Source organism: Lutra lutra, chromosome 7, assembly GCF_902655055.1.
Source record: "Lutra lutra chromosome 7, mLutLut1.2, whole genome shotgun sequence".
Lineage (NCBI taxonomy): Eukaryota > Metazoa > Chordata > Mammalia > Carnivora > Mustelidae > Lutra > Lutra lutra.
The window spans coordinates 110994463-111020121 of record NC_062284.1 but is presented as its reverse complement, the minus strand read 5'-3'; the positions used below and the strand labels follow the sequence as shown (position 1 = coordinate 111020121).

General features: G+C 46.5%; 1 protein-coding gene across 13 annotated transcripts in view; it reads right to left on the bottom strand.

Annotated features, from left to right (window-relative positions):
• Nucleotides 1-25659, bottom strand: part of SYNE2 (spectrin repeat containing nuclear envelope protein 2) — a 338449-nt gene that overhangs the window by 8749 nt on the left and 304041 nt on the right. For 9 of the 13 annotated variants that reach the window (XM_047738768.1, XM_047738772.1, XM_047738778.1 and 6 more), the window contains 9 exons: nucleotides 14670-14832; nucleotides 8262-8449; nucleotides 7607-7757; nucleotides 7135-7317; nucleotides 5360-5497; nucleotides 4113-4307; nucleotides 2312-2594; nucleotides 1735-1803; nucleotides 666-805 (listed from right to left, as the gene is read on the bottom strand). In XM_047738768.1, the coding sequence (XP_047594724.1) occupies nucleotides 666-805; nucleotides 1735-1803; nucleotides 2312-2594; nucleotides 4113-4307; nucleotides 5360-5497; nucleotides 7135-7317; nucleotides 7607-7757; nucleotides 8262-8449; nucleotides 14670-14832 (1510 nt within the window). Of the gene's footprint in view, nucleotides 1-665; nucleotides 806-1734; nucleotides 1804-2311; nucleotides 2595-4112; nucleotides 4308-5359; nucleotides 5498-6039; nucleotides 6113-7134; nucleotides 7318-7606; nucleotides 7758-8261; nucleotides 8450-14669; nucleotides 14833-25659 lie in introns of those variants that run through there. The other 4 variants (XM_047738776.1, XM_047738777.1, XM_047738781.1 and 1 more) reach the window with 3 other exon arrangements.

The following is a 25659-nucleotide window of genomic DNA, read 5'->3' as shown; positions in this document are numbered from 1 at the left end:
GTTGCCCGAGGAAAACACAGTGAGGAAGAGCAGTCACTGGTATAAACAACAACAACAAACCATGTGTGGTAGCAGTGGGAGTTGTTTTGTAACAGAGACCACCTGTCAAGGCCTTCTTTCTATCTTCCTACACATCAATCCTAACAACAATTACGTAAAATAGGTTTGTCCTCAGGTGAGGAAGGCTTACAGAGGCACGGCAAAGGGCTACGGCCGCAGGGTAGTCTATTGGTAGCGTTAGGATTCAAACTTCATGTCTACCATGGCACATGGTCAAATCTTCCTGATTATGACGTCACAATGTTTTGAATGGGTTGTGCAGCTGAAAGGTAACTAGAACATGGTCTGGGAGCTCAGGGGCAGCTCAGGAAAGCCAGTGCTTTGCTTCCCCACTGCTCACACGGATGACTGGCTCAACAGTAATAACCACCGCCCCATCACGTCAATGTACACAACAACGGTTCTTGGCCAGAAGCCACTCTGGAACTCCAGTCTGTCTTGCCAGGTTCTCATGATGTACAGACAGCCCAGCAGAGATACTGTCACCATGGGAAAACCAGCTGGAAAGCGAGCACGTGCAGCACACACCAATATCCCACTCTCTCTTAAAATCTCAATTATTACTCGTGCGCTTGGGTTACAGTCTCAGTGGAGCGAACACTTACATAGGCTGGCTTGTAAGGAGTGCTGGAATCTGAGGGGATGGTCTGAACATTCCTATCGCCTCCCATCTGTTTGTAGCGAAGCTTAGGGCAGGAAGGGCTGTCAGGAACGTGCCATGAGTGGTCCTCAGGAATGGATTTACCTGAAACAAAACAGAGCAAGTGACAGTCGGTTCTCTCCAACCAAAGGATTCATATTTAGTTACACAAAAAAGGTCATGGGTAACATGGCATCAGGTTATAGTATAATATGAGTTCTGCAGCTTTCCTTGCAAAGCATGCATGTTTGCAAAATGTCAGTATGTCCCAGAAGGGAATGAAATGAGAGTCATGCAACTGAACAGCAATGCGCCTTCACTAGATGGGTTCACAATGGAGCACAACAAACGTTATGATTTTTTTTTTTTTTTGCAGGATGAGTGGTGTTTTGGAGCTGGGGCATGTAGTGATGAGGACACTGGCAGCAAGGCTGGGGCTGGGGGCCAGGAGGACTGAAGGCCTCTCAGACGTGGTGGGGGGAGTGAACATCGGGATGGACTTGGGGACCAAGAGGGTGTTTGCAGCTCTACCCTACCGCTGCACGGGGGGATGGGGCAGGAACAAAGGTTAGAGCTGCAAGTCAAGGAAAGGAAGGTTTCTTCTGCGGCAAATGCAATAGTACCTTTAACCCTACCCACCCATCCTCTTCCCAGGAAACACCATAAGCAAGGAAGAAAGTAGTTTCAAACCAAGCCACCATGAAGAAAGCTTGGGCTTTGCCAAAGAACTTCAGTTAGATTTCAGGGGGTGGGGTGGGGATAAAAACTCTAAAAAGCACCGTGAAAAATTCCCTTCTGCACAGGCCTGAGGGGGAGGAGAGGGATGGCGTGTAAACTGCTCGAGTGGGCGGGGTTTCGTAAGGAGCACGCAGGCATATGTGAGTACGGCAGTGCAAATACACCATGACACAAGGACCAGGTGCATGGTGTCCACAGAAGGCAGAGGTCAGACATGACATGGGAGCGAGGCTTAGGATGCAGTGTGCGCCACGGGACGCTGCCATGTTGAGACACATGCACGGGAAGGGGCCTACCAGAAGACGCTTTCAAAGTTTTTGTGGTCATTTTAAGATATGCCTCAGGATTTTCAGGGATTTCTACATCTGAAAAAGAATAATGTCATTTTCCTCACTGCAGGCGTCTGGAGATGAATGCCCAAGTATTAAAACAGTAGACACATTGTCAGCTGGGAAAAGAAAAGTAACTACCCTTTATCTATTTTATTAAAAAGGTTTAAAAAGCCAAAGGGTTTTGTTTTTTCCAGCCAACTCCTGACTGTCTGAAGCAGCAGTGGGAGTGGTGAAGTCCACAGAGACGATGCAGAAGGTCTATTGATCACTCAACTGCAAAGTTCACTGATGAGAGCCATTAGGCAACAGCCTTCATGTCCCAAGGTGAATTTCATTTCTTTTTGCCTTTCATTCTATCTGTGATAAGACTGAGTGACTCTCTCGTAAGTTAAAGTGGGCAGGACACAACACAAGAAGCCACAGAGGTCTGGGTCAGCCACAAGCTGAACTCAGGGCCACCCAGAGCTGGCCATGTTGCTAAGGTGCTAAGAACATAACTGAGCGGGCCAATGTCAAGGGCTCTGCAGATGCGGGCCGTTACCTGACAGTGCGCTGTAGTACGGGCCTTCCTCGTCATCTTCATGAGAGGAGGAGCCCCCAACGTCCCCCGTGTGATCCCACTCCAGAGGGATGGAGTCCACGCTGACAGGGGTCTCGCAGCCAGACCGCTCGGGCCCCGGTGCCGGGGGCACCAGATGACAAAGTGACTGAGGAGAGGAGGGCTCCTCGCTCTCTCTCCTTTTACGCCAGGTGTCGGCCTGGATCTCTCTGGGGTCCTCCATGTCTGTTTCATTCTCTGAGGCCTCTTTTTCTTCTTCCAAGCCCTGAAACAGGGATGTCCCATTTTCAGAATGAACCAGATTACAAGCTGCTGTGGGGGTGAGGAGTGCCGGGGGCCTGTCTGGCAGTGCCTGAGAATGGCCACCATCAGCATTTTTGCGGCAGCTTTCAAAGAGAACTGCGTTCCTAGGGCCTGTCTGTGGTTATTCTAAGTTAGACTCTCCACTGTGGGGCCTAGAATCTGTATCTTTCCTAGGAAAAATCTGAAATTTGGTGATCTACGTCAAATGACTTTAGCTAGAAAGTAAGAAATGGCGGCCAAAGTTTCATTGGTGGCTAATGGCAGGTTTACTCCAACAATCAGAAAGTTTAAATTAAAAAAAAAATCTAAAGGCCATTCCTATATTCAATCTTATTGTTCAGGATATAGACTCTATTCTCCCTATGTTGTAATGCTTCAGTCTAAGAAAAAGGACTATAAACTGCTATGTTAAGAAATGAGGGGATTCAGGGCTCCTGGGTGGCTCAGTTGGTTAAGCATCTGCCTTCGGCTCAGATCATGATCTCTGGTCCTGGGATGAGCCCCACACAGGAAGTTTGCTTCTCCCTCTGCCCCTCACCCCATTCATGTTCTTGTGCACTCTCTCTCTCAAGTAAATAAATAAAATCTTAAAAAAAAAAAAAAAGACATGAGGGAATTGTACTGTGTTTTTTTTTTTTTTTAAAGATTTTATCCATCCATTTGAGAGAGACTGTGAGAGAGAGCATGAGCTAGGAGAAGGTCAGAGGGAGAAGCAGACTCCCCACGGAGCTGGGAGCCCGATGTGGGACTCGATCCCGGGATTCCGGGATCATGACCTGAGCCGAAGGCAGTCGTCCAACCAACTGAGCCACCCAGGCGTCCCTGTACTGTGATTTTTAAGGCTAGGTCTGATGAAGTTCATCAAGTTAGCCAGTTGGGGACACAAAGAAGGAAAAAGCGGCCAGTCGTGTTGGTCAATATGGTCACCATGAAAGCCTCTGGTGCCCAAGGGCAATGAACACTGAATGACGGCCGGAACTCTACCTGAACTTCCCAAAAGGTCCTTCTGTCAAGGGAAACTTCGCAGCTGCTTTGGAAACTGGTGCTTTTGTCATTTCAAAGGTGAGAACAAAGCACCAGAAGGGCACAAATATTAGAAGTTCCCAGACACTAAGAGGAACAGGCAACACATTCCCAAGTTACTACTGTAAGCAAAACCAGAACAAGTATTACCGCACCTCTGGATACAGACACGTCAGGCAAGCCCTGCACTGAGGAACAGGTGGAAAAGGTCAGAGGAACACGAACTCTCGAGATGCTGCCCCCTCCACGGGGTAACGGGAGCCTCCAAGTAAGCGTGACTCCACAGGACTAACAGCTGAATAAAATTAATAGGTGCCCTCCCCCCACCCCCGACCTTTTACCATAAGATACATCATAGTTGACCATTCCATAGATTTCCCAGTTCCTTAAACATTCGGTCAGGGGTCAAGTGTGAGGTGCTGGGAGGCCGGGCGGGCGAGGGTGGCGCTCCCCTTACCGGGGCGTGCGAGGTGAGCCTGCGGTGGAAGCGGGAGACGCGGCCGAAGACTTCCTGGCAGTAGCGGTGCAGCTCCTCCAGCTCGTCCTCGATCAGCACGGCGTCCAGCGGCTCGCTCTTCTGAATCAGCTGCTCCCCAAACACAATGAGCTGGTCGATCTTGTTGGTGTTCAACGTAATCTCCTGCTGGAAACCCTATTCGGAAGAGGAGGAAGAAAGGATTTCAAAGAAGATAAGCTGCCCTGAGGATCCAGGGTCTGCTTCTAACCGGGACGCAGAAGCAGCATCGCCACGTCCCCACTGCCTTGTCCCTGCACCCAGGACTTTAGCTTGGTTGATTTTTAATAAGGAGACAATAAAGGTTGAATAATTTAGAACAACAGTATGTGATTCCCCACCCCTCCCTCCTGGGAACTGACTTTCCCAATTAAAATAATTCTAGGGATGCTTGGGTGGCCCTCGGTTAAGCCACTGCCTTTGGCTCAGGCCATGATCCCAGGATCCTGGGATCGAGGCCCGCATCAGGCTCCTTGCTCAGCGGGGATCCTGCTTCTCTCTCTCTCTGCCTACTTGTGCGCGCTCTCTCTCTGACAAATAAATAAATAAAATCTTACAAAAATAAATAAATAAATAAATAAATAAATAAAAATAATTCTAAAAGTTGGGCAAGGATGGACATTGACTGCTACTGGGTGTGAGGGAGAAAACCGGGTCTTGCTGACGCTTGGTGGAAACAGAAAATTTCTGACATAATCATCATCTCATTGGTGCCATTGTATTAGGGAAGGCACATTTCTATTTTGCAATTGCTTTTAAAAGCCAAGGAGGAAATCACAGTGAAATGAAAGTGAAATGCAGATATCTGGGAGGGAAAGCGGACGAGATCTGCTCTTGGCCCCACTCTTGATCCCCCTCCTGCCGCCATCCCCTGCCCCCAACATGCTGCACTCAGACTCAAGACAGCTAGGGAAAGAGCATCCTATGCAGTTCTGTTTGGAACCTGAAGAGCGTTCTCCCCATGAATGATTATAAACTACAAAGAATGAGGAGCCTTGTTCCAATGACCCCCTGGCTGTAAGGAATTGCATCCTCGCTCACGATGACCCTGTAGGACACAGGTACGTGCAGCCTGGAGGCTCTCTCAGTGCTGGAATCTGCTCTCAGGGTATCAGGTGACACTTGTCCTTAGCCAGCTCTCCCCTGCGAAGGTACACTCTTCTGCAAGGGGCTGACGAAGCAGGCCTTACATTCAGTTGGCGCATCTTGTCGTCGGCATCGCTCTCTGAGAAGTGCTCCACATTGGTCAGCTGCAGGTCCATCTCTGTGAGCCACACCAGAATGCTCTCCCTGGTCCCCTCGAATTCCTCCCTTTGGTTGGTGAAATGCTATGAAAGGGGAGGGAAATAACTTGTTTGTTCTGAGGGCATGAGAGAGTTCAAGTAGACAGCAAGGTTGATTTTGGGCAAGAGGAAAGTGTAGCCCAGGGGGGTCCATAGGTCATCAGGGGGCCAGTGTGGGGTCAGGAGCCTGGACTCTGGTCCTGGCTGTGTGATAATAAACAAGCCTCCCAACTTCTCTGAGTCTTTGTGTCTTCACTGGCAAATCAGGGTACAGGAATGTTGACTATGATATCGAAGGTCCTTTTAGCATTTGAAATCCTGTAATTCTCTAAGTCAGTGATTTTCCCAACTTTCCCTTTGAGGAACCCCCTCAACATCCAGGCCAGACTCCTTGCCTTTACCTAATAAACCTTCTGTGGAAGCTATTCCTTGAAATAGTAGCTTCAAGATGGAAAAGTACTGATCTCAGGGATAAGCCTGGCCTAATGCTCCACATGTCTTCACTGAGGTAGTCCTGAACGTGTTCCCTCAGAGAAAGAAGACCCAAATTTATCGCCTTCAATTAGGGAAGGCTCTTAGGTTACCACCTCATAGATGGGCAGCCGATTCTCAGATAAACGCAGCATTCAGTGCCAAATGAAGGTTTACACTGGTCACAGTCAAATCAGGAGATAAGGAAATTAATGCATGGGAACTGTTTGAAAAGCTAGCCCATTTCTTCCTGATGGGCTTAAAAAAAAAAAAAAAAAAGCCTAGATTCTCCTCATCTTAGAATGATTTCAAGAGTGTTCTGCCCTGAGAACAGAAGTGGGGATTAAAGTGACTTCCTGCTTTAAAAAAAAAAAAAAAAAAAAAAAAAGACTTTCTGCTGCCAAAACCACACGGATCTTGCCAGTTTACACCTAGACTCATGAAGGCTAAAGTACCATGTCTCCCAAAGTACACAAATCTTTGATGAATGTCTACATTCAAAAATCAACCCCAGGGGCACCTGGGTGGCTCAGTGGTTGAGCCTCTGCCTTCGGCTTGGGTCATGATCTCAGGGTTCTGGGATCGAGCCCCGCATCGGGCTCTCTGCCTGCCTCTCTGACTACTTGTGATCTCTGTAAAATTAAAAAAAAAAAAAAAAAAAAAAAAAAAAAAAAAATCAACCCCAGCCTTTGAGGTCAGGTCAATGTGCTCTGGAATTTGGGGGGTAATTGCTGTCCTCTACCTCCACAATGCAGAGGGGGCTTTGGCTACATCTTTCATTGTGCAAGAACCAGCAGTACATACAAAAATGGGCAGATGGGCAAGGCGGGCCTCTTTCCAGGCTAAGACGGATTTGGGCCTGAAATGACGTCAGCAGCCGAGACCCTTTGGGTCATCTGTGAGCCAGCATGCAAACCTCTAGGGTTTATGGAAAAAGATGTGCTTGGTACTACAGATCAAATACACAGGCCCTGCCTCAGAAGCCTTATCTTAGGCAAATAACCTCTTAAAAAAATAAACAAAAAACCCCCTAAAAAAACCCCACACATGAATGCTGGCAGCTTTGGCTTAAACCACGGAGAAAGCCGGTTTCAAGAATGACACCTCAGGCCTGAACTACAATCTACTCCCTGCTCTGCTACAAGCCCGATCGTGTCTGTCACTTCTCCCTGACAGCCTACAAACAAGGCGGGTGACGTAGGGAAGGTTACTCTGAGTCTCCGCAGGATGGCCGTGACCCGCTTCTGGAGGTTGTCCCAGCGCTGGTTGCCCTCGTGCACCATCTGCTTCAGCCTGCTGGCCGTGTCAGTGCGGTTCTCCCGGGCCAGCCGCCGGTACTGCTTGTTGATGAGCTCCAGCTGCGTGAGCCTCTCGTGGATCTGCCGCTGGAAGGCCTGTGCGCACAGATGGGGCGTCGAGGCCAAGGCCAGCACGCCCCCGCCCCAGCCCCAGATGGCCTACCCTAGAGGTTAATCCCCATGCTGAAACAGCCACAGAGAGCCCCTTTCCCTGGTGTGGGTGCTAAAGGACAGGCTCTCGAGGTCCCCGCATGCCGCATGGCATGGATTAGCCTCATGTGGCAAAGCTGTCTTGTCAGCTGCTGGTGGGATGGCAGTCTGGGCTGCCCAGGCCACAACAGGCTTGGTTATCAGGGGCATGGGCGGGAGGGGCTTGGGGCTTTACCTCAAACCTCTTCAGCTCTTCTTTAGCATTTGTGTACAACACCTCTGAGGAATTCGGGTAGGCTGCTGTCCTCTCAGCAGACTTGAGCCAGTCCTCAAAGCGGGAGTAATCATCTAGAAATTTCTGCCACAGTCGCCATGTCTCCTCGATTCTGACAGGAGGAAAGCATCTCAATAAAGCCATCCATTTCAACCGTGAGCTTTCCTCTTTTTTTCTTCCCATTACCGGTCCCATTCCCAATACCCCTTGCACTGGCACCGTTTAGGGGGAGAGACCCTGCTATCCCCTCTTTTATGAGATAACTGGGAACATCCCCCTCTTGGTCAGGACACCTTCCTCCTGGGACTGCCCCTCAAAGCTCCAGCCTCACAGAGGCTCAACAGCAGGAGACAGGGCTTCCCTCCACTGCTTCCTAGCTGGGGACACAGATGCACAGGGGACAGCCATGGTTACACCTAAAGACACAGGAATGCTGGGGAAAGCCATCACCCTGATTCTATTTTTCCTGAATAATTCACTACATCAGCATGGTCACACCTACTGAGCCTTCTCTTCACGTTGGACGTGAAGCCAAAGAACACTGCTATTGAGATGAGAGGGGGGCGCTGGGTTCGGCTGACCGTGTTTCGTACGTCAGGGCCAGCTCAGTTCTTACTTCATTCGCCGTTCCATTGACATGGCGCAGATGTTCCTCCAGCGTCTGTCCAAGCTTCTGGTGGTCTGCTGGATGGAGTCACACTCGGTCTCGTTGGCACAGGCATCGGAGTCATGCAGTAGGACGTCACAGATGTTAAAGACGGACTCTACGCCTGCACTGTGCTGTTCGATGTCTCGCTGCAGGTCCTATGGGACAGAGTAAGGAGCACCTTGAGGCAGGGGTGGGGGTGATGATGGTGGGACGACTGGCATGGGAAGATCTCTACTCCTCCCACCCTAGCTCCAGCCCAGGTGTATGTCCACCTTGGGATCAGCAACAAGGACTGTGTCTTTCTCATCTCTGTGCAACCCTTGTCCTGTAGCACCTGATACAAAGCCTACACACTGGCAACAACTGGGATTTATTTGCTGAACTGACTAGAGGGGGTGGGAAAGCAGGAATACCCTCTCCTGAGAGCCTGCTTCCCCCACCGACTCAAGTAGGCATGGGATCCACCCCACGCCACCTGAACGCAAGGGCCCCCTCACTGAGACATGGTTCTGGGGAGGTCTTCCTTGGGAGTCTCTTTAGTAGGACCTAGAACTTCAGCAGAACTCTTAACCTTTTATGGGTCCCTGAACTCCCCTTTGTGCCATCCTCACACACACCCCAAATCATGCCCATCCTAGGGTTCCACAGGCCCAAGGGAAGAGTAGAGACCCTATTACCCCAACGGATGGGGTCCAAGTCCCTCTGGAGTCTTATCCTGTGAAGGTGACAGTGCTGCTTCCGGATTCAGGAAAAAGAGCATTCATGAGGAGGCAATGCACAGTTATGGGGAAAAATGAGAAACTTGTTTAACAATAAACACAGCATTTTCAGGCATTGCCCAAAAACTGTATCTTTTGCACATCATGGGAGGGCTGGAGGAGGGAGAGACGAGGAGCCTCTTTGTTTTGGATTCTGGCATTAGACTTCTCCATATATCTAAATTCTGTGATAAGTGACAACAGAGCACACCACTAATCTTAGTCTCCTTCCAAATTACATTATGAAGAAATAACAAAGACAAAGCGAAATAAGCCACTGTTAACCTACTGTCTACAGAAAGGCAACATAAAGTTCATGCCAGGTCACCTCAATATTTAATAATTCTAGAAATTACTGTTATTAGATAAGGCTAATATTTTCTTACTTTTCTTCTGATAAATGTACAATTTGATCATTCTCTGTCCAGGTGGATATGAAAGAAGGAAATGTTAACACTCAAACCACATTCTCAGGATCCTAACTGATTAAAAACAAGCAGCACAAAGTTATGGTAAGAAAATGTGTTTTCTAGGGGGGCCTGGCTGGCTGGGTTGGAGGAGAATAGGACTTTTGGTCTCTGGGCCATGAGTTCAAGTCCTGTGTTGGGTGTAGAGGTTATTAAAAAATAAACAAACTTTAAAAAAATGTGTTTTTTTCTGCTTCCCGCTCTCTTGCTGCCTGCCTCTCTGCCTACTTGTGACTTTTCTCTCTGTCAAATAAATAAAATCTTTTTTAAAAAATGTATTTTTTGTTTGTCACCCTATGTGTCCTGTGATGAGACATGAATAGGGTGATTTTGTTCAAAGCTCTGCAGCCCAGGACCAATGGCAGAAGTCTTCCTCGGGTCCATGCAAGCACCAGTTTTGTAATTACTAGGTTTATTTTTTATTTTATTTTATTCTATTTTTTTGATTTTTTGACAGAGAGAGAGATCACAAGAAGGCAGAGAGGCAGGCAGAGGAGGGGGCGGGAAGCAAGCTCCCTGCTGAGCAGAGAGCCTGATGCAGGGCTTGATCCCAGGACACTGAGATCATGACCTGAGCTGAAGGCAGAGGCTTAACCCACTGAGCCCCCTAGGCACCCCTTTAATTACTGGGTTTAAACAGAACACAAGCTCACGGAACTGTCATGAGCCATCCTAAATTTACTGGCACTGATAAATGTCTCTTGACTTCATTAAAATAATAAATAAGGAATCCTAACATTGGTGTGAAATGATTAATAGTGACAATTTTTATTAAAAAATGGTACCACCCTTGACCTCACCTGGTAGGGCTGGATAGGATCTGACTGAAAAGTACTGAAAAAGGCTAGTCTATGGAAAAACGTGAGTGCTCCATATTTTAGCAGACTCATTGCAGTTTCTCTATTTGTTCAACTTATATTGAACAAAATGGCTATTGAGAACTGATTAATACACAGGGTGAATGAGAGCAAGAAATGAGCTCTATGATAAGTTTATAAAAGACCATTAACATCTTGGTTAAAAAAATTCAGTAATTTTCAAAATTTCTAAAACAAACTTTTCAAACCACTGCAGAATGACCCACTGATTTTATAGTATGTACTGGTTACTTTGTAAAATATAAAGCAGTGAACCACATTCAATGCAAACCATTTAAGGGCTAAATGAGTGACATTTTACAAACTGAAACCATCTCACCACTAGTTCCCACTGAGGCAGGTATGCATAATAATTGGAGTTCAAGAACAGTTTAAGTGCAATCTGAAGAATGAGACTTCAGAAACAACATAAAAAAATGTTAAAGACTTTTGCCAGTGGTTCTGGAAACCCGCTCCTGTTTGCGTTTCTGTTCCTGAGCAGGTAACAAAAACTCTGGAGCTGGGAAAGAGTAGGTGTTGAGGGTGGGGTGGAGGGAATGACCAGGAGGAGGATCCACGGCGAGAGGGAGAGGTGGAGAATGCAGCCAGGAAAGAGGAGAATACAAAACTAGAAGAACAAGATAAAGGGGCAAAAGAAAGCCAAGCTGGCTGACGGGGGTGTGTGGCTCCAGACGGACTCTGGGGGAGGGGCTGGGGCTGGCAAGCCAGTGGAGCTGAGTGGTTTAGGAGGAGGTTGGCATGAAGTTGAGCGCACCTGCTGGGAAGGGGGTTACTGGTAATTACAGAATGGGGGCTAACTAACAGCACTCTCCCTCAACGTCACCATATGGCACCCAGAGGGAACCAGGAAACCAAAGAAAATGGGAGAGAAATGCCAAAGGCTTAATGCAAGTGCCTCATGGTTTAAAAGATTTACAAAGGTTGAGGTGCCTGGGTGGCTCAGTGGGTTAAAGCCTCTGCCTTCAACTCAGGTCATGATCCCAGGGTCCTGGGATCAAGCCCTGCATGGGGGCTCTCTGCTTGGCAGGGAGCCTGCTTCTCTCTTTCTCTCTCTCTCTCTCTCTGCCTGCCTCTTTGCTTACTTGTGATCTCTGTCAAATAAATAAATAAAATCTTAAAAAAAAAAAAAAAGAGTTACAAAGGTTGCTACCACTTCCTTTGCATTTTAAAGAGGATATATGCCCCCCCCCCCCCCCCCCCCCAGTTATACTGTCCTTATTACCCAAGGAGTTCCACGTAAGAGAAAGAAAAAAAGACTCTGGTAAGATCTGACTTCTTCCTTAGGGTGCTCCCAAGAACATTACAATGAGGATCTGGGAAGCATGGCTCCTAATCACTTTTGGGGCCTGAGGAATTTTGCAGAAGGCACTACCAGGTGACCCCAACCTTATAGGTCTTATTTCTGGAAATAACCATGCGACTTACTATATTTAGCGACAGAAACACAAGTAAGGTTTTGTTTTTTTTTTTTTAATGGCCCATGCATAATTTTTTTGGTGACACATTTCTGTTTCCTTGTGGTTTTGACGGAGGCCTTAAGATCTGGTTTGGATATTAAAAAAAAAATTTTTTTTTTAAACAAAAATACTGAAACTTTCCTCAGGTTGTCTGTGATAAGCACAATACTGGCCACCCAAAGATGTCCATGTCCTTGTCCCCAGAACCTGTGAATATGTTTGGCAACCTTAATTCTGTGATGGCAGAACAGCCTATCAGCTGTTCTTAACATCCTGGATTATCCAGATGGGCCCAGTGTGATTCCAGGGGGTCCTTAAAAGTGGCAGAGGGAGGCAGATGAGTCAGCCCGAGGGAGAAGGGACCGTGACGGAACAGCACAGACAGATGCAGTGTTGCCGGCTCTACAGATGGAGGAAGGAGCCATGAGCCAAGCCATGTGGGCAGCCTCCAAACACCAGAAAGGGTGAAGAGACAGACTCTCCAACAGGGCTGCCAGAAAGAAACTCAGCCCTCCTGACACCTTCTTCTTAGTCTGGGGTCAGATTTCTAACCTCTAGAACTCCAGTAAGAGAATAAATTTGGGTAAAGTTGCTAAATTTGCAGTAATTTGTTAAAGCAATCACAGAAAACTCATTCATCTAACTTCTTTACGGTAATGGTAATCCTGAACGCCAACTCCTTAATTTGCTTTGGATCACTATGAGATACGAATCCCATGATAGTGATTATGCATTCAATAAAGAGGGAAGCTTCGGGCGTCTGGGTGGCTCAGTGGGTTGGGTCTCTGCCTTCAGCTCAGGTCATGATCTCAGTTCTGGGATCAAGTCCCGCATCAGACTCTCTGCTCGGCAGGGAGCCTGCTTCCTCCTCTCTCTCTCTCTGCTTGCCTCTCTGCCTACTTGTGATCTCTCTCTATCAAATAAATAAATAAAATCTTAAAAAAAAAAAAAAAAGAGGGAAGCTTCAAGTCAATCAGACTGAAATTATGGACCCTTTCAAAACAGGATCAAACAAGGCCAGAAGTTTGGCAGCTGCTTCAAATTGTACCCTCTGGGGAGTACACTCCCTGCAATTTAATGATTTAAAAATGTTAACACACATTACTGGCCCCTGACAAATTTAGCTAGGCATTCTTTAAGAGGAAAAATATACTCAGTTTCTATACTCTTTACCTGAAAAAAACTCATCACTCAGGGTAAATTGTTACTTGTAAGGCCTGTCTGTAAAGAGACTCTTCAAGAACTTCATCTTAGTGGATCAAATTTGCAATTAATGCTGATAATGTCCAGCACCTGGGACTCCACTGATAAGGGCATTAAAATCTGTGCAATGTCCATTAACATGGTACTTCTATCAGTATTCATTTCTCCACAAAGCAAAAACAGATTAGACAGGACCTCAACAGAAAGGACATACTTAAATTTTTGTGGCTAAGTGCCAAAACCATATTTTTACTTCATTGCACTGCTAAATCATACTAATTTGAAAGTCAGAGAACAGGCATCGTTTACAAACAGTAATAGTAATAGACTGAATAAAGATCTAAGTCAAGAGGAATATCAAATACTTGGCTCTATTTTATGGTAGCAGGAGATGCCACTCATTACTGTTAAAAGGACTGATTTGAACTCAAGGGAATCTGTCATTAATTTATCATCACCTTTTGCCCTTGAATCTGTGCGAAAGGTTCAGCCCCCAAGTCTTTCTCTAAGAGCAGCTGTTACATGTGGGTGCCTCTTCCTGGGTGCTGACAGCAAACACCAAGGCTTTGGCGGTAACGTGAAGAAACCAGATACACATCTGAGAACCCGAGACAACCATATTGCTTATATGGTCAAAACAGAATCTGCTCCTGGGGCTAAAAAAAAAACACCCGCGATGGTGAAAGCAAAGTACCGAAAGGCTACTATGAACTTAATTTTGAAAATAAAGACAAGCTCCAGGCACTACCTATGAGAATGAACCTGGGAATGTGAGCTGATGAGAAGGCAGAAAGGGGGATTTGATTAAGTCTGTGATATCAATAAGCACCCACAAGATTAGTGTGATGATTAACACCGGCTGTGGAATTTCCAGGGTTGGCTCAGAGGGTGAGTAACTAATGAAAAGAAAGGCACAGAGGACTGGAAGAGGGGCTTCCTAAGCTATTGGCCTAAGCATCTTCTTTTTTATACCTTTTTTTTTTTTTTGAAGCTCTTATCAAATGATCTGTTGTCCCATAAAAACTTTCCTTGGTTAGAAAATTTATTTTTCTTTCAATTCATTGCCTTCTAAAATATATTCACAAATCACAACAGAGATCCAAGTCAAAAAGATACATACACAAAACACCTTATTCACCATGAAGACTAAGACCTATATCTCAAATAGGATTCAAAGCATTTCACAGACAGATGGATGCATGGGGCAGAAGATGGGCACACAACACATGGTCTCCCATGTATAAGAACATGGACAGGGGCGCCTGGGTGGCTCAGTGGGTTAAGCCGCTGCCTTCGGCTCAGGTCATGATCTCGGGGTCCTGGGATCGAGTCCCGCATCGGGCTCTCTGCTCAGCGGGGAGCCTGCTCCCTCCTCTCTCTCCACCTGCCTCTCTCTCTACTTGTGATCTCTCTCTCTGTCAAATAAATAAATAAAATCTTAAAAAAAAAAAAAAAAAGAACATGGACAGGTGGTCAGTTTTCTCTGGAAAAAAATGAATCAATATTATGAAACGTGAACATGCTAAATGAAAGACACAGTCCATACGGGAAAGGTTTCAGTTAGCAGATATCACAGACACCTATACTCTTAAAAAAAGCTTTCTTTCCTCACCTGCTGCTCCGCGAGCCTCTTCTGGATCTCTTGATCGTCACAGACGTCATAGACAACGGGCTTAGAAAGCTCGGACTCGATTCGAGCCAACCAGGTACGAAGGTTGCTCATGTTTTTGTCTAACTGCTGTATAAAAGCAAAGGTCTCCTTCAGCTTCTTCACCCTAAATGTATTTGTAGGGAAAAAAAAAAAGAGGTTAAAGAAAAAAAAAAAACCCACCACAAAGCCCAACGTTTAGCAGTGACAAGAAGGTGCTAACAAAGGTGTCACAGTGTAAAAAGCAATTTATGTCAGTTACTGATTTTATAGCAGAAACAGGTCTCAAGTCACAGGAGTTTTCACAGAATAGGTGACACATTACAAAACCGATGGTCTGGCTAATTTTCAAATGGGCTAAGGGTTCATCTACCCCTGCGAATACGAAGTCCTATCATTCCCAAAGTGGGATCCCCTGTGACCCAGTACCATTTTTCTAGGGCTCCAGAGGAAAGAGGAGATGCTATCTCATTCTCTCAAGGTTAAAAGAACCCCATGTGGGGCGTCTGGGTGGCTCAGTCGGTTGGGTGTCCAACTCTTGGTTTCAGCTCAGGTCAAGATCTTGGCTGTAGGACTGAGCCCCTTGTCAGGCTCCACACTCATTCTCTGCCTCTGCCCCTCCCCCCACATGCACACGGGCACTCTCTATAAATAAATAAAATCTTTAAAAATAATAATAAAAAAATAACCACACTTGATTTCTATCCACTTTCTTTCGTGGGTATACCCAAGTTTGCAGCAGCCGAGGATGTCCCCCAGTGGTTTAAAGATATTACATTCCTGGCTCATTTGGTGGCATCTGGCCCATGCTGCTTCTCGGGGGACTTTCTTCTCGAGCAGGCACAGAACATGACTGTGCCAAAGCCCACCACGTCTGATCTAAGGGTTGAGGGAGCTTTACATATAAACCTAGCCCATTATGGGACAGCTGTATCAGCCAAAAGGGGAATGAGTGTGCTGGGGAAGAGGGCAAAGATGATGTGCAAATGTAGTCCTAAGCCATCTGCCTCCTACACAGTGTAGAGCGGATCTGAACACACACACACACACACTGAGTCCATATGTGTGGTGAGCTCACTGGGACATTGGCGCACGGGCTGTCAAGGGGAAATGACGCAGTTGCTAGGAAAATAATCTTCATGTAGATCTTAGAAAAAAAAATTCTTCTATAAACTGCCCTCATGGAAATCCTAAAGTGAGTGAGGGCTTATTCTGGTGACTTGTGGCATTATTATTTTTTTTTAATTTATTTATTTATTTGAGGGAGAGAAAGCGAATGAGAATGCTAGTGGTGGGAGGGGCAGAGGGAGAGAATCTTCAAGCAGGCTCCCGGCTGAGCATGGAGCCCAACACAGGGCTTGATCTTACCACCCATGAGATCATGACCTGAGTGGAAACCAAGAGTTGGACGCTTAAACGACTGAGTCTTCCAGGCACCCTGATCTGTGGGATACTAAGTGAATCCCAGAGACTTGGAGTAACAGCTACAATGCAGAGTTCCCACCTATTAAGACTCATGTTATAAGTTGCTGTCAGAACTCCATCCTGTAGCACTAGAAAGAGAAGCAGAGGCACTGAAAGTTGCCAGAGTGCACTGTATTCCCTGTTACCATCATCTCCTCTTCCTGGACTGCCTCTGAACGGCTCCCAACCACCCTCTTTGTCCCGCTCCCCTACCCAGCTGTGTTTCTGTGGCCAAGATGCACATTCCAGATGGTAAGTCTGATCCGTTCCCGCTCAAAGGCTTCCATAGTCCTCACCCTACCCCAATGTACCAGTTTAACACCCTGACCTTTGCAGGTCCTCAAGTGTTCAGTGGTCCCCCCTTCCCTTCTCCTGGAGCATCTACCACTGCTCACCAAAGACACTGGGGGCCCCTTGCCCAACTGCTCCCTGGGACTTCCTGCCTGTGTTGCGTCTGCACCCCTCATGACAGTGGGCCAGGCTGCACGGGGCTTGTTGCCTCTGCGTGAACAGCACCCTCACTCCGCCTGGCAGGTAGGAGGTATTGACGAACATTCACTACAGAATAAATGTGTCAGAGCACTTCCACGACATGCTATTATTTAAGTGGATCACGACACTGCGCGTGTTTGAATTTTTTATTTTTGCTTATTTTTTTTTTTTATTTCTTGCATCCTACTATCAATCAAATCAACCCTGGGGACTTTCAGCTCCAGCTCTATTAGCAGCTAGTTTTATGATTTTAGGGAAAATCCCTTTACTTCGGCATCCTTATCTGTAGTAGGCTTCTGAGGTCCCTCAAGCTTCAGGGAGGTGTTGATTATCTGGGTCAAGTTAAGGCCAGAGTTCTGGAAGGAACAGACCTGGCTCTAAGTCCTACTGTCCCATCCATGAGCTGTGCACCCCTACAAGGTGCCTATCCTTCCTAATTCCCAGTTTCCTTCTTATCTGCAAAATTAGCCAGCTTGCTGGTAGTTGTGAGACCGAAACAAAAGGACGTGTGTAAAGTCTCTGGTGTAGAGTAAGCACTCGGTGTAACACTAGCTCTTATTCCTGCCAACTGGGATTCCACGATGCTACAGTAAGAGCTCATTTATAGAGCACTGGACCTTACAAAGTCCTTTCATAAATGTTTATTCTCAACTCTGCCATGAGGTGGGCAGGCTTAGGAGGAGGCCATGGAGTCTGGTGGTAAAGGGCACAGACTTTGTGGGCAGGGCCTGAGTGTGAATACTGGTTCTGTTTAAGCTCATCTGAAAAGCTGTGTTAACACTAGTTATCTCTTCCTTCCCTGGGTGGCTGAGAGGGTTGAGTCAGATATAAACACATGAATTTTTATCTGGCACAGTGCCTAACAGAGATCAATGCGCAGAAACCACGATCGAGATGATTTTCATGGCAGTATGTTTTTCTAAATGACAGTCCTACTGCAAACGCAACAAGGAGGTCCCTTCAAAGCCACAAGATGATTTATTAAAAAGCAAGTAACAGAATCTGGGGCCAGGCCTGGATGCAGCTGTAACCTAGATCCTGCCTTTGTTCCTATAGCTTTAGAGGTACACCCTCCTCTCCCCAGTATCCTGTCACCCTGACTGCCTAGGGACCAGAAAGGACACTCCTGACAATGCGAGAGGAGCTGGGAACCCCAGGCCCTATGGGATAAGGAGTCTTTCATGCAGTTTGCAAGGGGCTGCCCTTCGGGAAGGCTCTGACTGGAGAAGCAGCCTAGCCCTGAGAGCTTCAGAGAGGTGGGCAGAGGGGCTCAGGCTTGGTGGCTCCTGCATGTATCTCCTGTCTCCCCCGCTCTTGGGCACCTGACCCTACTCCATCCTAAGTATCCCTGCCTCTTTGTTTTAAAAAGAAAAGGGCTAAAATGTTAACTTTTTAAATGACAGGAGTGAGCAAGCGGCAAAAGAACCTGAGTGCAGACACAGAGAGGCAGTGATCATGAATCCTGGTCACCCCAGGGTGAGGTGTGCAGTAAGGAGAGGGGTGGGGGAGTACAGAGCAGATGGAGGAGGAGTTTACTTGGCTTCCCCAGCGCTACGGTACTCCAGGCCAGTGGTGTGCGAAATAGAGAGCTTAGGACAGCCATGGAGTATGCGAATAAAATTAGACTTTCTACTGTTACTCCATTCTTTTTTAAATGTCTACATCAGGTATACTTTCTAATTCACAGACTTTATGACTATGCGGGACAACTACAGAACATGCGCACCATCGACCTGTGCCAGGCTCACGGTGCTTCATTTATTAGCGACTCATTTAATTCTCCCAGTGATGCCTGGAGATCAGTACTGTTAGCATCCCCTTCGACAGGCGAGGTAACTGTGCCACAGGAATCAAATAACCTGCCCTGGCACGTGATTATTAAATGGCAGGGGCAGGACTCCAACCTGGGTACCTTGGTCCAGAGCTGCTGTCCTTCTGCCCTTTCCTCACGGCAACTCATGTAAACCTGCACACATGAATGTGCACACGTTAGTACATGAGCTAGTATCAATCACGGGATGGTTTTCGTTGCTGTTAGGGACCATGACAGGAAGTGCAGTCTCCTGCCTCCGGGTACCCTGGGGGGCAGAAGGCCATCCACCAAGTGCTCTCCTTTGGGGACCCACATCTGCCCTTCTGTAATTCACTTCGACAGGCATTTAACCATGTGCTTTGTGTTGGATCCTGTGCAGATTCCCAAGGATTCAAAAGATAACTGAGGGGCGCCTGGGTGGCTCAGTGGGTTAGGCCACTGCCTTCGGCTCAGGTCATGATCCCAGGTCCTGGGTTCGAGCCCCACATCGGGCTTTCTGCTCAGCGGGGAGCCTGCTTCCTCCTCTCTCTCTGCCTGCCTCTCTGCCTGCTTGTGATTTCTCTCTGTCAAATAAATAAATAAAAATCTTAAAAAAAAAAAAAAAGAATGCATTTGCAAAAGATAACTGAAATACAGGTCTTATTCCCATGGAGCTCATGGGAATTCAGATCGAATTTCAACACTGTAATACAATATAGGAGGTGCTCAATAAATATCTTTTGAATGAGTAAATGATGCTTACCTTCAAATTTATTTTCATAAAAGACATGGCTATTTATATATTAAAGGAAAGAAATAGAGGTCAGAGCACCTCCAAGCCATCTCGCCACAGAACAATTTGCTGCCACATTACAAGGCCTATAAGCCCCTAACCCTTGGTTCCCTGTGGGGCAAGTGAAATACTGACAAACAAGCACACAAATCACACATACTCTTAGAGCACATGGCAGAGGAAGGGAAGGCAGGAGGAAAAGACAAGAGGTTGCCAGGAAGCTACAAAAGATTCATCTAATCAGGACTTAACCTACTTCTAGGTCCTGACCCTCTGACAGAAGGTGTAATATCCAAAACCACATTGTGATTTAAAACATTTTTTTCAGGGGCACCTGGGTGGCTCAGTTGTTAAGCATCTGCCTTCGGCTCAGGTCATGATCCAGGGTCACGGGATTGAGCCCCATATCAGGCTCCCTGCTCATCAGGGATCCTGCTTCTCCTTCTCCCGCTCCCGCTGCTTGTGTTTCCTCTCAAGTTGTCTATCAAATAAATTAGTTAATTTAAAAAAAACACATTTTTTTCAGATAATCATGGTACAACTTACTCTAGGAACCATCAGCTGTACTGTGGAGTCTGTATTATTCTATTCTATACAGATACTGTAATCTAATTATCACCTTTCCCAGGCCAGGAAGTATGTGTCATTTGGCAACCCAGGCAACCAACCTCCATATTAGGCCTCGTTAATATCGCTCTTGGAAAAATTTAAATCTCGAGTTAATGTTGGCAAACAAGGCAAGCCATTCAGAATCCAGCTTGTTGGCCCAGGGAAGCAACCACAACATTGCATGACATCAACCCCCGAAGGCAGTTTGTTTATGTAGCTCCCTATCTCTTACCCAGGTGCATTCAACAACATTGCTCACCCGTGTAGTTCAGTAAGTCGTATTTCTCCAGGAAAAAATAAGTGTGATTTCCTGAGTTGAATTCTAATTCCGAGGATTAGAAAAACAACATTTTTTGGTGCGAAGGGAAAATTTTACACCTGTGTAGATTAGGGGAAGATCTGGATAGAACTGAAACATTTTCATATGAAACAAACAAAATAAGAATTTTTGCTAAGAGTAGCTACAAATTAGAAGATCATTTGGAGGGATTATGGGTAGTGCAGAAAATATGGGAAGTGGAGAAAATAAACAAGGTGAATTAAAGTTTTATATTAATAGCGACAGATCAGAACAGAATACTTATGAGCCCCACTCTCTCTCCAAAACAAACAAAATCAAGTCTGGTTAGTATCATTCTGTGTATCAGACCTAAGTCTTACAATGTATGATGGAGGCTTTTATTATCGAATTCATCTCTATTGAAGAATTTACATTTCAGTTCTATTTTCTACATGCTAAAGGGTCTACAGCTAAACTATGAAGACCTCAGATCATCATAAATTAAAAAAAAATCCCATGCCAATGTGGACAGCATAACTTAAAAAAAAATGCTAAGGAAAATGAGACGGTCTAAGTATCTGAATTTATGCTAAAACAAACAGATACTCAAACTTGTGGGGCAGCTGTCAGTTGCTAAAAACACTGTACAGATTCTGTACAAATGCATCTTTTTAAATGACTGAACAGCTTTACGGTAAGATAATCGATTACTCCAAGATCTTGAAGCCCTGATGTTGGGGGGGCATGGACATCACAAGACATTTGAGCTAATCGCCTCTCTGAAGCATTTAGGTCGCCAGAGGACTTCCATTTTCCACACAGCATCATCACCCCTGTCCCCTGCTTGTCAAAGGCTGACTGCAGACACCACAGGCGTGAGGACAGGGAGAGCACCCATCCCCCCCAATGGCAGAGCACACACACTCCACAGCCACCATCTCTCGTCGTCGGTCACTCCTATTGTAACCAACACGAGGGAGCGAGGGAGCGAGACACATAGAGCAGCCGCCCCTCGGCCATACGCGGCGCTGATGGCTGAAATGGCACTTACTGTTGATGCGAGAAAACCATTCCTCCCGGTTAGCGGCAGCTCCGAGTTCCCGGCTGCCTCTCCAGCTCCCCGGCCGAGGCAGCCCCTCCCCCTGCGGCCGGCCGCTCCATCCCTGTACTCAGCATCCTCCGCCGCGGCCACCCTCCCGCAGGCTCCCGGCCACAAAGCAGCGCCCCCAGGAAGACAGCCGACCTGCCTCCCCGCTCACTGCATGTTTTAATCTCCGTTTTCTCCCTTGCAATAAACAAGTATCTCCACTCCTTCCTCTCTAGAGCACACATACACACACGGTCTTTGTTCTGACGCTACAGGATTGCGATGCTGGGGGAAGAAAGTCACAGTGTTATCTTGGCTATGGGTTATTTATGAAGTGCTGTAAACCGAGGGAAGAAACATTCACATTTGGGGCATGGAAAAGAGGATTTCTGTTGTCTTCAAATCAAATTTGTTTCAGGTTTGAAAAAAAGGGTGAAATCGGAAGGCCCTGAGTGCAACAGGAATGCCTTCCTTGGGTCCTTCTGAAGAAGAAATTTCTGGGGGGTGGGGTGGGGATTCTGCCCTGCCTTTTTAGCCCTGTGCATCTTGGTTTGGGAAGGCAGAGAGTTCATTGAGTCCATTCCTCTGCCTTTTTTTTTTTGGGGGGGGGGGGGGAGAATATATCTATCTATCTTATAATACAAATGGAGTTCAAGACTTTGCAGAGGAAGAAAATTTTACAATTTTCCTTGTTAGCTCCTCCCAGGGTTTACCATAATGTCTCTGAAAATTTCTCCACATCCCTAACCCTGATTTCTCTAGGAGAGCCCAAGTGGCTGTTTACCAGAGCACCCCTGGTTTGTGTCCAATCCCTTTTATGCTCACTCTCAGCCTTATTTTAAGACTCAACAATATCAATCATTTCTCGTGGGTCCCTAAATCCCAACATTAAGTAATTATCACATCCATACCTTAAGAGAGAACACATTCTACACCAGTGAAATCAGGGAGTAAAGATTTAGAAACACTTCCCCCAAATACAACATCTAACTTGTGCTCACGTACTTAACTGTCCCTGGGACCTGCTAAACATGGTCCCCAAAGCCTAGCACACTGGGTCTGCTGATGCTGCTGGGTGCCACTGTCCCCTGAGCACACTGGTGGCTGCGGTCTCCTCGAGGAAGTGCCCCAACCCTCAGCAAAGCATTTCTGCAGGCTCCAGGAGCAGCAACCCCATACTCCAGAGGTGCCATGATCAGGCTGTTCAGAAGAAAAATGGAAGTGGGGAGGCCAACCTCACATCTGGCTCTCCTTGTGCTAAAATCTCTAAACCCTTCCAATCCTACTGGCTCAGGCCGTAGCAAGTCAACTCTATGACTAGCAGCATTGTCTGGTCTCCTAAAATAACCTTGAAAAAATACAGATAAAAAGACAGCAATGAAAAACTTTATCAATTTAAAAGGCACACATCTCCCTGCCCATTCTGCAAGGGACGGAAAAACAATCCCAACAGCTGTCATGGTAATAACTGCTGAGTTTAAATGACAACATTTTAACTGCTACTATTATACAACAGGGGGGGCTTTTCATATTGGTAGGTGAAATGTGAAAATTATGCTTAGTTGAAAAGTTTCTTTTCATGTCCTTGACCCTTCGGATGGTGAGACAACTATCTAGTCTAACAGGGAGGGATCCTATGGGAGCATGTCTGAGTAAGTCCCTCCTTCCAACACTGGCCCAATGGTGCCAGGTCTCTACCATTTAGAGAAATGAAGGCAAAAGGTAAAAACGTTGATGACATTTTTACATTAAAAAAAAAAATGTTCCTTTTTCAGTAATGAACATTAGAAAATACAGAGAGGCACAAAGAAAATTACAATCATCAATGATGTCAACACCAAAAGATACCCAATGTAAACATTCTGGAGTAAGTCTTTCCACTTAGCTGTCCCATCGGTTTTATTTTTATTTTTATTTTTTTTTAAGATTTTATTTATTTATTTGACAGAGAGAAATCACAAGTAGGCAGAGAAGCAGGCAGAGAGAGAGGAGGAAGCAGGCTCCCCGCTGAGCAGAAAGCCCGATGCGGGGCTCGAACCCAGGACCTGGGATCATGACCTGAGCCGAAGGCAGCGGCCCAACCCACTGAGCCATCCAGGCCCCCCTGTCCCATCTGTTTTAGGCATGGACACCACTGACCAGATCATTCACACATATTGCTAGAGTCTTTAAAAAAGAGGCTCCACTCCCCTTGGCCCATTGGCCCCATGTCTCTGAAGAGGCTCCACAACAGCCAGAGTGACTTACCAAAGAAACACACTGGCCTGTGGCCACAGGGCTCCTGCTACACAGGACGGAGCGAAGGCTGTGATTAATGAATGGTGAGGGGGTTCTGGGAAACAAAAGTAGATGGATTTTTAGGGAGTCCAACTACTGGGTTTCTGAAATCAAAGTAGGCACAGGTGAGCAGTGTCAGACTGAGTCTTCCTCTGGGAGGAGTCCCACTGAGGGCAGGACACTGGGGGGGGGGGTGTGGGGGGGCAGGACCCTTTTTTTCAGACCTCTGGTCTCTGCTAGCTAAAGCAAGTGAACTTGGCATCTTTTGTCCCTCATCCAACATCCTGCACTCAAAGTGCTCCCACTAACAGGTAGCCTGCCTACCCCCTCTAAAACAGAGGATCAAACATGCTGGTAGTTCTGAGAACTTCTTTAGTTGTCTCTCCTGCATTCACATTTTGTGGGGTCTGTTTTCAAAGATATTATCTAAGATAACATGGGGAAGGAGGAGCTAAAAGCTATAATAAATTTTAAACAAAAATTTTAAGGAGACTTATTTTTTAAAAGAGATTTTATTTAGTTGATGGGGCGCCTGGGTGGCTCAGTGGTTAAAGCCTCTGCTTTCGGCTCGGATCAAGATCCCAGGGTCCTGGGATCGAGCCTCACGTCGGGCTCTCTGCTCAGCAGGGAGCCTGCCTCCTCCTCCTCTCTCTCTGCCTGCCTCTCTGCCTACTTGTGATCTGTCTGTCAAATAAATAAAAATCTTAAAAAAAAAAAAAAAAGAGATTTTATTTAGTTGAAAGAGAACTAGCATGCAAATGGAGTTGGGGGAAGGAGCAAAGGGAGAGGGACCAGCAGACTCCGCATTGAAGGCAGAGCCCAGCAACGTGGGGCTTGATCGCAGGACACTGAGATAATGACCTGAACCAAAAATGAAGAGTTAGCCACTCAACTGACTAAGCCACCTAGGCAAGCCTTAAAATATTTTACTTTTAAGTAGCCTCTGCTCCCTATATGGCACTTGAACTTACAACCCCAAGATCAAGAGTTGCAAGCTCTACCCAATGAGCCAAGCCTGGTGCCCCTATAGCTACAATTAAAAAGAAAAAAAAAAGTTAACTTTCTTCATTTAGTTTGTCAAGCATAGCAGCATATAATTAATATTTGTCTTCAGATCAGATTGGGTTCTAGAATAATCACACCATTTGCCAAAAAATATACAGTGCTTCCAGTGGCCTTTCTGGGGGTCTGAGTGGCTCAGTTGGGTGTCCAACTCTTGGGTTTTGGCTTAGGTCATGATCTCAGGGTTATGGGATCCAGCCCTGTGCTGGGCTCTGCATTCAGTGCAGAGTCTCCTTGTCCCTCTTCCTCTGTTCCTTCCCTAACTCATACTCTCTCTAAAATAAAATAAAATCTTAAAAAAAAAAAAAAAATCTCTCCCCACAAACAACCCCTCCCCCCAAAACAAACGGCCATTCTGTTGATGAAATGAATAGCATATTTTAAAAATATTTTTATTTATTTATTTGATAGACCTCGAGTGAGCACAAGCAGGGAGAGCAGCAGGCAGGGGGAATGGGTCCCGCTGAGCAGCCCCAAAGTGGGGCTGGATCCCAGGACCTTGAGATCATGACCTGAGCTGAAGGCAGACGCTTAACCAGCTGAGCCACGCGGGCGTCCATGAACAGCATGTTTTTTAAGAGTTGAGATGTTACAAATACAAGCTGCCCAAGGCCCACGAGAATCGCTAGAAGCTCCTGCAGCAATTCTGAGGGAGAGCCAGTTACTGTAAATTCTGATGTCTACACCAGGGCCCATGTAACCGTATGTTAGGAATCAACATTAAGACTGACTTAGGCTCCCCTGCTCCCTTCTTTGATTAGTTGGTTATTTCGGGAACTGCAGCCCTCCGGCTCTCTGCTTTGATTTTATAAAAGCTGAAGAACATTTTACAAGGAGAGGAAGAACTGTGGTCTGGGTCTGAGCTTGCCCTGCTCGTCTGTTACATACAACCACGGTGAACCACGCCAGAGGCTAACAGTGTGTGTGGCCAGACGGACCCATCACTGTCCTGCTTCCTCCGCCACGCTCTCGTGCAGGGTTTATCAACAAGGAGACCGGGGCTCAAAGGGGGCCCAAGACTTGTTTGTAGCAGGTGGCAGGTCCAGCATCTCTGACTCATGGTGCAGCATGGTGACACTTTGCCCTGCTGCTCACTCT